The sequence below is a fragment of the Bombyx mandarina genome, chromosome 05 (assembly GCF_030267445.1).
Source record: "Bombyx mandarina strain Sakado chromosome 05, ASM3026744v2".
NCBI lineage: Eukaryota > Metazoa > Arthropoda > Insecta > Lepidoptera > Bombycidae > Bombyx > Bombyx mandarina.
Window position 1 is genome coordinate 16,271,203 of NC_143212.1, and position 14,524 is coordinate 16,285,726.

At 38.7% G+C, this 14,524-nt stretch overlaps 1 protein-coding gene across 1 annotated transcript in view; it reads left to right on the forward strand.

Moving 5' to 3' along the window:
- Positions 1 to 212: 212 nt before the first annotated feature.
- Positions 213 to 14,524, forward strand: part of LOC114247445 (uncharacterized) — a 132,899-nt gene continuing 118,587 nt past the window's right edge. Inside the window, exon 1 of the mRNA XM_028180422.2 lies at positions 213 to 452. Within this exon, the coding sequence (XP_028036223.2) occupies positions 287 to 452 (166 nt within the window). The 5' untranslated portion in view covers positions 213 to 286. The remainder of the gene's footprint in view (positions 453 to 14,524) is intronic.

Below are 14,524 nucleotides of genomic sequence, written 5' to 3' on the forward strand. Positions count from 1 at the left end.
AAACAAACAAATTCCATTAACAAATTCCTTGAATTTCTATTAAACTTCAAAGCAGTATTGAAATCAGCCACGGCTTACAAAAGCAGAGCTCATTATTTTCTTTTCTTTGGTTTAAAAATGGAAAAATACAAAAGAAAAAACAAACAAAAAAAAATGCATTCCGATTTCAAAAGTTTCGAACCTATTGAAATTCAGGAACCCAAGATCCTGCCGAGAGGTCGGGTCAGTACGCGAGTCGCGCTCGGCGGGTCCGCACGCGCCAACATGCCGTGAACAGAGCGTTAAGATGCGGACGATAGTGCTGGTGTACATCGCGTTGCAGTGTATGTGCGAGTGCGATGTGAGGAAACATGGGCACGCTCTGATAAGACACGGGCGGTCCCGCGTGCATTTCACGCGCCTACACTCGCGACCAAAGGACCTCATCGCTAACTCAGACAGAAATGATTTCGGTATGTGCTTTTTTTTTAGATCACTCAAAGTAGCAGAGCTGCTGTTGTAATATTAAAGTTTTTTTAAAGTTTAATAATAGAAATCTACGACATCTGGTATATAGGAGAGAAACATATTAATTAGTACGGAAAACTTTCAGCTCGTTTTGAGCAAAAACATAAAATTGATCGTCTTAATAGAAAATTAATAGAATGAATAGATCTTAATAGAAAAATCCGACTAAGCTGATTTTTTTTCGTTTTACGAATTATAATCACTAAAAAAGACAAGAATCTATAGCAATTGTTAGGATTGAATCGTACTGTATTCCGTTTTGTTAGAACGCTGTGTGGTGACATTAATTATAAAAACTTTGATTTTTATTTTTATATTATCATTATTATTTTTAAATTCCAAAAAAAAATGTACGAACGGAACAAATAAAAGTAGTGGTTCTAAACCCTAAATAAATAAAGAATATATATTTTAAATTGCTCGTAATATTTTACATTTAAGTTTCTAAGAAAAAACTTAATGTGTTTAATTGGAACTAATAAGGTTTTAATAAAACACCCTTGAATTCTAATACCTTTCGACACTACGAGGCTAAAAATTGTTTTGCAAATAATTCGAAAGATGTAAATTCGGTTTCGGCGAATCGAGATCTGAAGTTTGTAAAGATTAATTTAAATTTTAATTTTAATTTCGACTCTTGTTTTTGAAATGAAATATTTTATTGAAAGTTAAATTAATAAGTCTTTTAGTGCTCTTTGTATTGTTTGTTGATATAAGTCGTCATCTACAGTAGAGAAATAAACAGAAAAAAATAATTATTGCTAAGATGCGTGGACTAGCTTACGACTCATCTGGTGTTAAGTGGTCACCGGAGCCCATAGACATCAACAACCAAAATGCCGCTATCCAGCTTGAGGCACGAGCTCTAAGTCTCAGTTTTACAGTATATCGGCTGCTCCTTCCAGCCGAAACGCATTACTGCTTCGCGGCAAAAATAGGCAGGGTGGTGGTACCAAATCAAATCAAATCAAATACCCAATCATGCGGTCTCATAAGACGCATAATTTGCAGGCGGCGGCTGGGCTCTGCCCCTGGCATAGCTGAAGTCCATAGGCGACGGTAACAACTCATCATCAGCTGGGCCATACGGCCTTATAAAAATTTTAAAATATAAAATTTAAAATAATAAAAAAAACGCCCTACCAGTCCTTTTATGTTATTTTATTCTCATAGCTAGAGAAATTCAGATCTAATATATGATTTAATATGTTATATTTACTTTACGTTACGGCTTTATTTTGTACATACTGAGCTGATAAATCTGCATATAAAATTTAGATAATGACAACAAATAGCTGGGTAAAATTTTCTCATCTGTTCTGGAGTCGATTTTGTTTGTTTGTTTGTAGGTATGTATAAGCCCTAGTGCTAGTCTTTAAAATATATAAAAAATTGTTAGTTTTACAAACAAAAAAATTAAACGGAAAGAAAAATTGTAATACAGAAAATAAATCGAAAACTCGAGGTGTCCCGTGAGTGTGGGATGGAGAAGTGCAGTCAGTATACGAGACAAGCTTGTGAACATGCGTTAGGTACGTGTTTGATTAGAAAAATGCCTGGCTGCGGAATTTGAATACTGGCATAGACGCATCTCACATTACGAGTGCACCGGGCGCCCTATCTTTTAGGCCACAGCGACATCACAAGCATTAGTAATCACGCAGTTTTGTTTTATTTTGACGGGTTTTGAATGGTCGGTTCGCTCTTTGTCGTCTATTTAGTTTCTTTAAAAAGACCATTGAAAAATGACCACTGTCATCCTTCTTTTCTTTTTTCTATGTTCTTTCTTTCATGTTCGTGTCATCCTCTTTTCCTTCTTTCTATGTTCCTTCTTTCATGTTTTTGTCATCCTTCTTTTCTTCTTGCTGTTCCTTTTTTAATGTTCTTGTCATCCTTCTTTTCTTCTTTCTATGTTCCTTCTTTAATGTTCGTGTCGTTCCTTTTGTTTTTTTCCAATCTCTTCTCGAATCACACATGTCAAATCCCTCTCTTAGTCTATGTCCGGTCATTGTAGGTTGTATGTCCTGTCAAAGGAGTTACACGCTACGACAGATTTTGTTTCGTGAATATGATACTATTTCGTAATGAATACCTTGAACGCTAAGCATAAACGGCACATTAGTTTAAACTTACCTAGTTTATTTTGACAAAATTTAACAAGGCCTCCTGGGACGCGCGTAGATTGCCTAAAGTCGAGACTCACCAAATATTACTTCTCGACGCGTTCGTATTTGTTTTCAAGTTGTATGGTTCTTGTTCGTGCTAGTTGCTTGTAATTTTCAGTCATTACGCTGAGACAGTGTTGTTCCACCAGCACTTAAGATAAGGATTATTAAAATTTTGAGAGTCAGACATTAAATTAGAGTAGAATACTAATAACAAATACACAAGATAATAGTTTAGAAATTTTCGTCATAAATATTAGGACGTCATTAAGGTTCTCTGACCAAATACGTAAGGCATCTTAAAATTTGATGCCATTCAAGAGCTATTAACATAATCAAACCGGGCCATTAATATAATATGTCTTCCCACTTACGTTTTAGCTTTGAAGTGCTAGAGTGTCTTTTAGCTATCGATTTCTCAATTCTGAGTATACAATTTTCGGTGAACACAACAATTTTCGGTGAAGCCTACCCAAACAATCGAATGTCGATATTTGTTGGATGCTTGGGTTCCTTGAATAAAACTTCCAAATCGTACCTGAGCTTGTATTTTCCTGATACATGTTTTTCTTAATTTATATATTACGAGCAAGTTCAGGGCTCTGAAACTGCGATACTTTAAGACAAATATTTTCTTTGTATGGAAACTAGCGACATCTTGTAGCGGATGCCCCTCAACTGATATGCTGTTAAAGTTAAGGCGTTCAATTATTGTATAACTAAACACAGAAAATAAAAAAAATTATAAATCATACAAGTCTTTATTTGTTATCAATTTGTGGTTTCTGAAAATTTACAAAATCTTTCATTAAAAATAAAATACATAGGTAATATGTTACTGCCATCTACAGGAGCAATGAGAAACTAATCGAAGCGAAGCCATCTAGTGGCCGATGCCCGTAAACATTTTTGTTGAGTGCTTGAGTTGCTTATCTATAACTAATTTATGTGTATTATCTATGAGCAAGTTAGCTTGGCACGGCGATTAATTGAAGTGTAATTAAACATAAATAATACTTTCAAAATTGCTCCTTAAAATGTAGTAGTCGTTAACAATATTATTAATTTAAAAAAATTGTTGTTTAAGGATGGGGAATAAGTCACCTTCCGGAATTTTATTCTCCGTTTGACCCACTATTAAAACAAGAAAACGTCCATCGCGGTTAAAAAGGACCGAATATTACAGTTCTGTAAGAGGTACCATAAATATTTACTAAAGGTAGAGAGCGTGCTAACTCTGGGGAGTCGTTTAGTTAGCAGGGTCCTAAATTCCATCCCTTGGGCCCGCGGTCTGCTCCCAACATCTGCAGACCGTTCTGTCCCACATAACCCGCGCATCCCCTAGGTGCGGAGGCCTCGTAAGAGGTTAGCCCACAGCCGAAAAAAAATAAGCGTTGTCACACAAAATTTGCGACAATCGTTATGTCAAAGTACAACTCTAATATCGTGTTTTAAGGTGAGTCCACATCCTATTTGCAGTGTCTATGTGTTAACCCTTTGACTTTCATGTAGGTCACCGGTGCCCTACGCGGCGCACTGAAGTGATTACGCCAATGTCAGTTATGAAACTCCTGGATTACGTAGAATATGCTTTAGTCTTTTAAGTCTCTTAGAAATAGATTCATTCTCAATATCTTCGGATTCGACTTTCCCAGTCTATTAGATTTTTTTTATTCCTTATATGGGTGAACCATCTCACAGCCCACCTGGTCTTAAGTAGTTACTGGAGCCTATAGACATCCACAATGTAAATGCACCACCCACCTTGAAATATATAATAAGTTCTAAGGTCTCGAGTATAGTTACAACGGCTGCCCCACCCTTCAAACCGAAACGCATTACTGCTTCACGGCAGAAATAGGCATGGTGGTGGTACCCACCCGCGCAGATTCACAAGAGGTCCTACCACCAGTAATTATGCAAATTAAAATTTTGCGGGTTTCATTTTTATTAGACAATGACATGTCGGTGCCTTGGCAACAAAAAATGACATAGCTACTTCATTGCGCCACGTAGGGTCACCAGTGACCTACATGACAGTCAAAGGGTTAATAAACGAATAACAGCAGGATCACTCTTTTGTGTTACTAAAAACGACTTCAACATTTGGCCTAAATTAGCACATCTCTTCTCACAGTCACATAAGGGATTTATCGAAGAATAGGCAAAAGCGTTATCTGAAACCTAAGTATCGTAACCGTGCGATACGATTGCTAGCCTGTAGATAGCACAGTCTTGACTATATTTCCACAAAGCAATCATGCGATCCTACAATTAAAACTGCGACTTTAAATCTCCAGTTGCGTAACAGGATATTAAACGGCCGTCTGGTGTAGTGGTAAGTGACATGGTCACTACACAAGGGGGTCGCGGGTTCGAATCCCGCCAAGGGAAGATATTTGTATGATAAATATAAATGTATTTTCTAAGGTTATGGATGTAAATTAAATATATGTATGTGTATAATAAAAATCTTACATTTATATCCGTTATCTGGTACCTGTAACACAAGTTCTTTACGAACTTATCACGGGACCAGTTAACGTGGCGTGATTGTTAGTAAATATTTATTTATAGTATTCACGCTATAATATCTGTGAGCTCTCGTCATTAATATCCGTTGGGTTGTGAGCTCATTTAGACTTTATAAGCAAAAAAAAAAAAGAAAATTCACTGTTAAACTTATCTGCTTAGTGCCGTTTGTTTGAATCATCGTTTATTATTTCCATACTGTTGATTTATTATGTGTATGTAAGTATATTAGTATGTATTGTATGTAAGTATGTATATTGGTATATAAATCAGTTAGTTATATATTTCATATTATATGTAAACGGTATATATTTTGTTTATTGTATGTAATATATTTTCTATAATAATGTATTATCTATAGTACACCGCAACATACCTGCTATATTTTTATATATTCCAGATTTTTTGTAAATTAAACGGTTTTCTGGAAGAGACCGCTTTTTAGCGATAAGACCGCCTATTGTACAAATGTATCTGATTTTTTGATTGTTTTTTGAATGTAAATTGTGTTTTGGTGTGCAATAAAGTGTATTCTCTCTTTCTCTCTCTCTCTCTCTTTCTCTCTCTGTCTCTCTCTCGGTTAAAACCCAACCCCAAAACTCACTCATTTAATAAGGAGAAACCGTTTCTCGCATGAAACCGTGTCATCAGCTATCTACTACACCTGTGCGCATTCCTTTTACGATTTCATTCGACCTTTTACGTTCCATACAGTTAGATAAGAGTCGTTGCTGAGTGAAACGCGGATTGGTTCGCTGGCCGAATCGTTAGGTTATCTGATGTGTCGCGCCCAAATTCAACACGAATTTAACAGGAAAATAAGAACTTCTAGTAAGGCCTAAAGAGTCAATACGCGTACTTTTTAAGCAACTGTATTTAGTACAGTCTTTTTTTTTAAATTTCAGTCAAAGCAAAAGTTACTTCTTTAATTTTATTGATGATCAAAACTTTGTGTTAATATTAGGATTTTATGTTTATTATTAAATTAGTAGTTTAGTATACAGCATAAACCAGATTCCGCGAATATCACATATTGAATGCCACTCAACTTGATAACTAACACTGAAGTCTTGATTGTATGGTTTATATATTTTCACACCTTAATTCTACTGCTTATTACTATTTTAAGTACTAATTAATTATTTGTACCTTTGTACATAGTATTTTTAATAATAATAATTGAGAACAAATCACGCACGTTCATTCGGCCTACATTTAGTATTCCTTGTGTTATGTGTACTAGAGACTAATAAACATACTTATATATATTTAAATATAACATAATATAAATCTACAGTGGTTTTTACGGATGTTCCGTTATAACTACTGAACCGTGCATCCGATTGATTTGAAACTTGGTATCCATGTAGAAAATACATGTAGTTAATGGATAGGCTAATATTTATGTGAGTGTTGGACTCCATAATAATAATTACAATAAATAATAATGTTAATTTTAAATGTCCAGCGAAGCGAGCGAGTACGGCTGTATGTATATACAGACAATAAAAACTTAGACAAAGAGCAAACAAACCTGAGCTGGGTATTTAAGGTATTTAATACTAAAAGCCTCTACGCTGGTGCTATTTAATATAGAAGTCTCATAATAATCAATAGCTCTGTAAAAGCGTAGTATCGAAGCTGAACTTTTAACTACCAACTGACTAGGTAATAAAAGTTTGAGACGCCACTTATTAGTGTAGCCTTCGTTTCAAGCACAGACTGACAAGTGTTTGAAAGCTGTGGTTTTGTTTTTGAAAGTTAACGTTTGGAACTTTTGTTATTACCAAAGTTATGTAGGTGCACGTTATTAATGTTGTTAGAGCTTTGTTCAATCTAACTCGGATTGGTAACTTCACTCAATCTATTTCCTCCAGCTGTGGAAATACTTTATTAGCATTTTTTTTATGAAGGAAGAATTACTAGTGACACGGATGCCTTTCCAGTGTCACCAGGACAGGTGGACTACTATCGGATCGGCGAAAAAACTGGGTATATAAAAAGCTCGATTATGGATACTTTACAAGCTCACTGAAAGATACCTAATGAACCGTGTACTCAATTGTGATTCTTTATTAAGACGTAATGAAACCGAACCATTTTTGAAGAAGCTGATAACTCGTGATGAAAAGTGGATCACGTACGACAAGAATGTGCGAAAAAGGTCGTGGTCAAAGGCCGGTCAGGCTTCGCAGACTGCGAAACCCGGGTGAGCTCGCAACAATGTGATGCTGTGTGTGTGTGAATCGCGACCCGCTGTGAAGATCCGGCGAGAAACTCAGAGGTCTGATGTTTAGGTCAGGTTGCACGATGAAATCCCTGCCGAGTTCAACGAGTAAATTATCATTTCTTTCACTCGAGGAATGAAAATAATGAAAACAGTTACCGATTATTTTAGGTTTATCAAACGAATGATTGTATCTTTATTAACATAGATAAGTTGAGTGAGATCCCATAGACATCACGGCGTGAGTGCTACAACCCACCTCGCGACATGAGGTCGAAGCTTCAAGTATTTTTTAACAAATTTCCAACGTTTTACACGTTCTTTACCCCAGAAATAGGTAGGAAGGAGGTAGCTAGCTACCCATAGCCATATTACGTCTTATCACTAGTAATTACGCAAATTTATAAATTCTGTGGGAAAATGATATCTACAAATCGTTTTATTTAGTGAAAATTAATCATTATTTGAAGAATGTTTTAAAGTATTTTCAGCAAAGATTAAACATTATCTTCATCTTTACTATGAAATAACTTCGCTTTCAATAAGTTCTATCAATATTGAAGTAGACTATCAATTCTATTCATAATATTAACATTTAATATCTACAATGTTTACATCAGATTAGCTTACTTATTCAGAAAGAAATCTTAGAGAGTCGAAAGTTCCAAAACTCAGCGAAATGTAAATGAAGTACGTAGTTAATCAAATTTTAATTAGTTCTCGAAATATATTTATTTTAACGGCTCATACTTTTCATTGGCTGCTGGCATAATTTCGTGAATCGAAAATTACGTAAACCATTCATGAAAAATAAAATAAGTTGAGAGAACAAAATGAATCATTTTGGTCTCTATATTATTTAAGGTAAATTGTAAATGTACAAAGATGAGTTGCTTTTGGTAAAACAACGCAAAAAAATTGGTTCTACACTACTATGGAGATATACGACAAAGGGAAGATCTTCCACCGAGCGGGTGATATTGCTCGGTAGACCGACGGTCCTAATGTAATTTTTTTTTTTTTTTTTTCCTACCTAAGCTGAGAGCCTTGAGAGGCTATGTCAGCGTAACCCTAACTTTTGTAGGTGAGCTCACGGGGCTCAAACCTGATGATGTTGCTAACACGAAGCCTAGCAAGAGCCGTGCTTCGCAGAATCTACCACCGGATCGGAAACGCGAACCACTGAGAAGATCCGGCGAGAAACTCAGTGGGCTGTGTCTGGGAGTTAATTTACTCGTCGAGCCCTTCGTCGCAAGCGACGGGTTCGACGAGAACGGTGACCGGTGCTTGAAGTACCTAGAAGCACCGTTAGTGGATCGGGAGGATCCGAGATGACGTGTTTTGGGCGACGTCGACTGCTTTCCATTCTGTCCGCAGGATCGGGAATGTAGTTACCGGCGGCCACGATGAGAGGGTTCTCGTGTCGTGCCGCTTTATCGAAGTGGCGCATTGACGCCGACTGCATATACTTACTGGTGGACTCTAAGTCCAGGTCGTCATGGAGGTCGACGTTCCTGACGAACCACGGGGCTCCGACGGCTATCCTGCAAAAACGGGATTGAATGACTTGGAATGATTTTAAGTGTATGCGGGCCGCGTGAGCGAACACTACACTTGCATAGGTCATGACGGGGCGTATGCAAGTTTTGTAGAGTGTCACCTTATTTCTAAGGGACATTTTACTTCGCCTACATATCATCGGGTAGAGACGTCCTAGAATGAAGGCGGCACGGTCGCGTACCGTCTTGATGTGGGGGCGGAATGTCATCCTACTGTCGAGGGTGACGCCTAAATATTTGACCTTCGGGGCCCACGGTATGGGCTGGTCGAACATCGTGATTGGGCGAACGGCGGGGGCGGGGGTATTGACGCGCCTAGTCGGGAGGGGGATGCTCAGCGTGGTGTTCGGAGGGCGACCCCTTTTGAAGAGCACCGCTGTGCTTTTCGTGGGGTTAATGTCGATGCGCCACTTCCGGAACCACTGTCCCATGGTGGTAGCTGCGGTCTGAAGTCGTCGATGAAGCAACGCCTTCTTCCTACACGAGTAGTAGATGGCGGTGTCATCGGCGAAGAGTGCCAGATGGGTCTCCGGAGACCGGGGTATATCGTTGATATACAAACTGAATAGTAACGGGGAGAGGGCGGAGCCTTGCGGGACTCCGGCTGTGACGTGACGGGGCCGGGAACGCGTTCCCTCGACTCGATATCGGAACGACCTAATGTTGTTGTTCGGAACATGTATATATGCGCTTTATCTTGAAAATGTCGTAAGCGAGATTCAGGCATCTGTCAATTATCTTGTATGATGACTACCCGCCACATCACTCCCCTCCGAGACTGGAGGACGTGTCATTTTTAGTTATCGTTGTCCGTGCTGAGATTAGCTTGCAAGTGCCAGTGCTGCTCGAAGTTTGCGGTGAGTCGAAACTGAGCTTGAATGCTGCGTGATTGTCGCCAGTGCTGCTCGCAGTCTGCGGTGAGTCGAGACTGAGCTTTAATGCTGAGCGATGAGGCAGTGTAGGTGCGTGCCGTAGGGCCAGGAAGCGCGGTGAGTCGGCTGCAATGGTCCTGTTGAGGCTGCGATGCTGGCTTGCTGTGAGACGACTGTCGATGACTTGCTTTTATCTGCGAGAATGCGGGGATTGTGGTATCCGAAGTTCTTGATGCGCTGATGATGATTCAGAAGGTTGCGTGTTCACATCACGTCGCAGGTCACCAGTTTGGGGTAGCTTAACGACAGAGGGAAGATCTTCCACCGAGCGGGTGATATTGCTCGGTAGACCGACGGTCCGAATGTTGTTGTTCGGAACTTGTATATATGCGCTTTATCTTGAAAATGTCGTAAGCGAGATTCAGGCATCTGTCAATTATCTTGTATGATGGCTACCCGCCACACTACAAAAGCCGCCGCAGCGGCTTAAATGAATGTTAATTGATTCGAAGAACCTTCAGGTAATAATCATTATAACAATTTACCTGCAATCGTATTAGATATACAGATTTTTAATAGATTAAATTATTTATTAGATTAAATTCTAATGAGGTTATTGATTCAATCTCAATAACCTCATTTACTGATTAAATGAGGTTATTGAGATTGAGGTAGGTGAGCTCACGGGCTCGACCTGAAAGAATTTGCTAACACTAGCCCTAGCAAAAGCAGTGCTTCGCTGATTCTATTGCCGTATCGGAATCGCGACCCACTAAATGTTTTCAAGGTTAATAAATAAATTCTTATTATTATATTTAATAATTATTACCCACTGAGAAGATCCGACGAGAAACCCAATGGGCGTGATACCTTCCATTTCTAATTTACGTATCAATCATTAATAGCAAAAAATGGAGTTTAATAACATAAGATTTAGCTATAGTAATTACCTGAACTTCCGTAATAAATGTATCCTTGCCTGCGAATTTTCAAGGTCGGAAATAGACAGGGAATACGAAGGCCTTGCTCTCGGGACCTTTGCAGTGATTTACTGAGACAAGCTTCCCGAAGGCTGTCCATAGGGATCGGTTAATATCCAAAAAGCTTGTGGGTCTAAGCAGTTGGCCACTTAGAAGGCTTTCGTGGTGAAAATTCTGCGCAACATGAGTAACAATTTTTCTAATGAAATACGTATTTTACAAATGCTCACGATTAACTACCACGGTGAAGGAATAGAACCGCGTACTAAAAATGAAACCGTAATTACTTGTAGTAGAAGTCTTGTGAATCGGCACGGGTAGGTATCACCACTCTGCCTATTTCTACCGTGAAGCAGTAATGCGTTTCGGTTTGAAGGGTGGGGCAGCCATTGTAACTATACTTGAGACCTTAGAACTTATATCTCAAGGTGGGTGGCGCATTTACGTCGTAGATGTCTATGGGCTCCAGTAACCACTTAACACCAGGTGGGCTGTGAGCTCGTCCCCCCATCTAAACAAAAAATCACCACCTTGCCTATTTTGCCGTGAAGCACTAATGCGTTTCAAATTTAAGAGTGGGGCAGCCGTTGAATTGTTAAAACTGAGACTTTAGAAGTCATGTTTCAAGGTGGGTGGTGACTCCGGTAGTCACTTAACACCAGGTGGGACGTGATTACCACCTGGTATTAAATGATTACCACTAATCTAAGCAATATAAAAAAACGACAAATTCAGGTAAATTGCTATGTTTCATGGCCAAAGAAAAATCGTGCTTTCTGATTAGATAGATGGAACAGCCGACCCCAGTAAATCTCGTAACCGCTGATACGAAATCGCCAAACAAATGATTCCGGATCAATCGGCAGATAGTCTGTGGCGGTAGCTAACATAGAACACGAGATATTTGACATATACTCGAATCACGTTAACGAGAATTTCAATATAAGTTTGTATAAATACAAGTTCCGAACAGTAAAATTCGGATCGTCGTTCTACCAATGAATTTCAAAAGCTCGGTGAAGTATTCTCATTTCCCCCAAAGTTCTAAATGTTTTTTTTATTGCCCATGTAGGCAGACGAGCATACGGCCCACCTGATGGTGAGTGGCTACCGTCACCCATGGACTTCAGCAATGCCAGGGGCAGAGCCAAGCCGCTGCCTACCGCTTAATACTCTCCACACGCCTCGTTTGAAGAAGGACATGTCATAGCGCTCGGGAAACACCGTGGAGGGGAGCTCATTCCATAGCCGGATGGTACGTGGCAAAAAAGACCTCTGGAAACGCACTGTGGATGACCGCAGTGGCTCCAGGTACTATGTAGTAAAAACGAAATGCCGGTATCATCTCGAACAATTCCTCAGAGCACTCCCCGTGGAACATACGCTACAAAATACAGAGGGAACCGAAGTCCCTCCGCAGACCCAGAGGTTCCAAGCGATCCATAATACGGCTTTTGCTCTGAATACACAATGCTATTAAATAAATCAGAAACATTTTTCCGTCACTTGATAAGTTCAAACATGCCTATAAAATACTGGAAACACGTACACTGTAAGCCTCTTGACAAATATGGCAAATTGCTTGACAAATATTTACTGGCATGCATCGTATTTCACAGACACCGTACCTAACTTTATGAACACTAAATCATTTCACGAATAAAACCGTCCTTAGGATTACTTCAATCACATTTGACAAGATTTGTTTTACGATCAACTGTTCGTGATAGGAAAGATGACCGGCCAAAGTCGAAGGTTGTAAAATGTTTTCCTGGTTTGGATATCCGTTAAGAGTGCATATATATATATATATACATATATAAGTATAAGAGAGTATAAGAGTGCATATATAAAATATATATGCACTCTATATGTATACATAACATAATATATATATATGCGGGCTATCGAGATTAAATAAAGTTTATTTTATTTCCAAGCGATCCTACGATTCAGGTTAATGCCACGTTGTAATTTTTTATTTTTATTTTATTGCTTAGATAGTGGACGAGCTCACAGCCCACCTGGTGTTAAGGGGTTACTGGAGTCCATAGACATATAACGTAAATGCGCCACCCACCTTGAGATATTAGTTTTAAGATCTCAAGTATAGTTACAACGGCTGCCCTACCCTTCAAACCGAAACGCATTACTGTTTCACGGCAGAAATAGACAGGGTGGTGGTACCTTCCCGTGCGGACTCACAAGAGGTCCTACCATCAGTAAAAAACGTTGATGTTAGATGTAACCAGTTAGATGTCAATGCTCAATATATGCCTTGTAGAATGGTTTACCAAAGCATATTTCAATGATTATGCCACCATATCAAGAAGTGGAGTGGAATACCTTAATAGCCCTGCAATATTGCTTCAAGTAGGAACGTTCGGTTGCTACGCGGTAGAAATAGGCAGCTTGGTGCTACCTTCGCATAAGTATTCATACGTGCTACCTACCACCAGCATTCAACATTAGGTAGGTCCATCTAGGACATACAGTAAAACTGAACTCTACTGTAATGTAACTTTCATACTTTTATTTTTAACTAGAGGGCCGCTCCGGCTCCGCTCGGGTCTTTAACAAAAATTTCAACGATATATGTATGACGTTGTTTTATTTTTTTAAATAAAAGAACACTTATTGCGGCATAACTATAATAGTGAGACATATGCTGTCGCGACACTTTTTGTACGTAATAATGTGTTTTACAAAGTCGTAGTACATTACAATATTTTAGGTAATTTTTTTACACCTTGGGTTATATTATTGGACTTTTAGTAAGGATCCCCAATTTTTTTCAAAAATATTATAGCCCATGTCACTCGGGAGTAGTGTAGCTTCCAAACAGTGAAAGAATTTTTCAAATCGGTTCAGTAGATTCGGAGCCTATTCAATACAAACAAACAAACCTTTCCTCTTTATAATATTAGTATAAAAGTATAAATTACTTTGCATTCTCACTTCCACTGCACACATGAAGTGCTTTTGCCTTTTAAGTTTTCAGGTACGCTAAAATGTTCTGAGCGAGAAATATTTCCACGTTTTCCACAACGCATTTCAGCTCAAGATATTTTCTAGTAATGGAATTCGCAAAGTGCTTTGAATGCGAACCGACATTAACGTGTATTTTTAATTTTATTAGGGATGCTCATATTAATTGCTTAAAAAACAATTCGTTGTAGTCAAAGTTGTATAAAGTTTTATATTCACCGCGGAACTTTGGCTGGGTCCGCGTGCGGGGTTTGAGCGTCAGGCGAGAATACAAGGAAGTCGTTTAATGGGTGGGCTATTAACATCTTCGGTGGCCTGGTCTTTCACATGGACGGTACCAGGACCAATAAAAAATGATGCGTGGTATCGTAGGACACCGGATAGGAACGAAGTTCCTTATTATAGAAATATTAATTTTAAGTTCTATTCGAGGTATAAAGAAAATAAAACTGGAGGTTTCGCAACAACCCACGGTCATTCGGTAACGTGCGAACTTATTGTGGTACACTTCATTCACGGTTGTTTCCATAAGAGTTAATGTACTGCGCAAACGAACGCTCTGAGATCGTGGTCAATGAATGATAAAAAAATATGTTATTTTTTGTAAGCTATTACAAAGTTAATTCGTACACTGTGTGCATTACTAATTTGTTCGTTATTACAAAGTTAAGTCGCACACTGTGTGCATTACTAA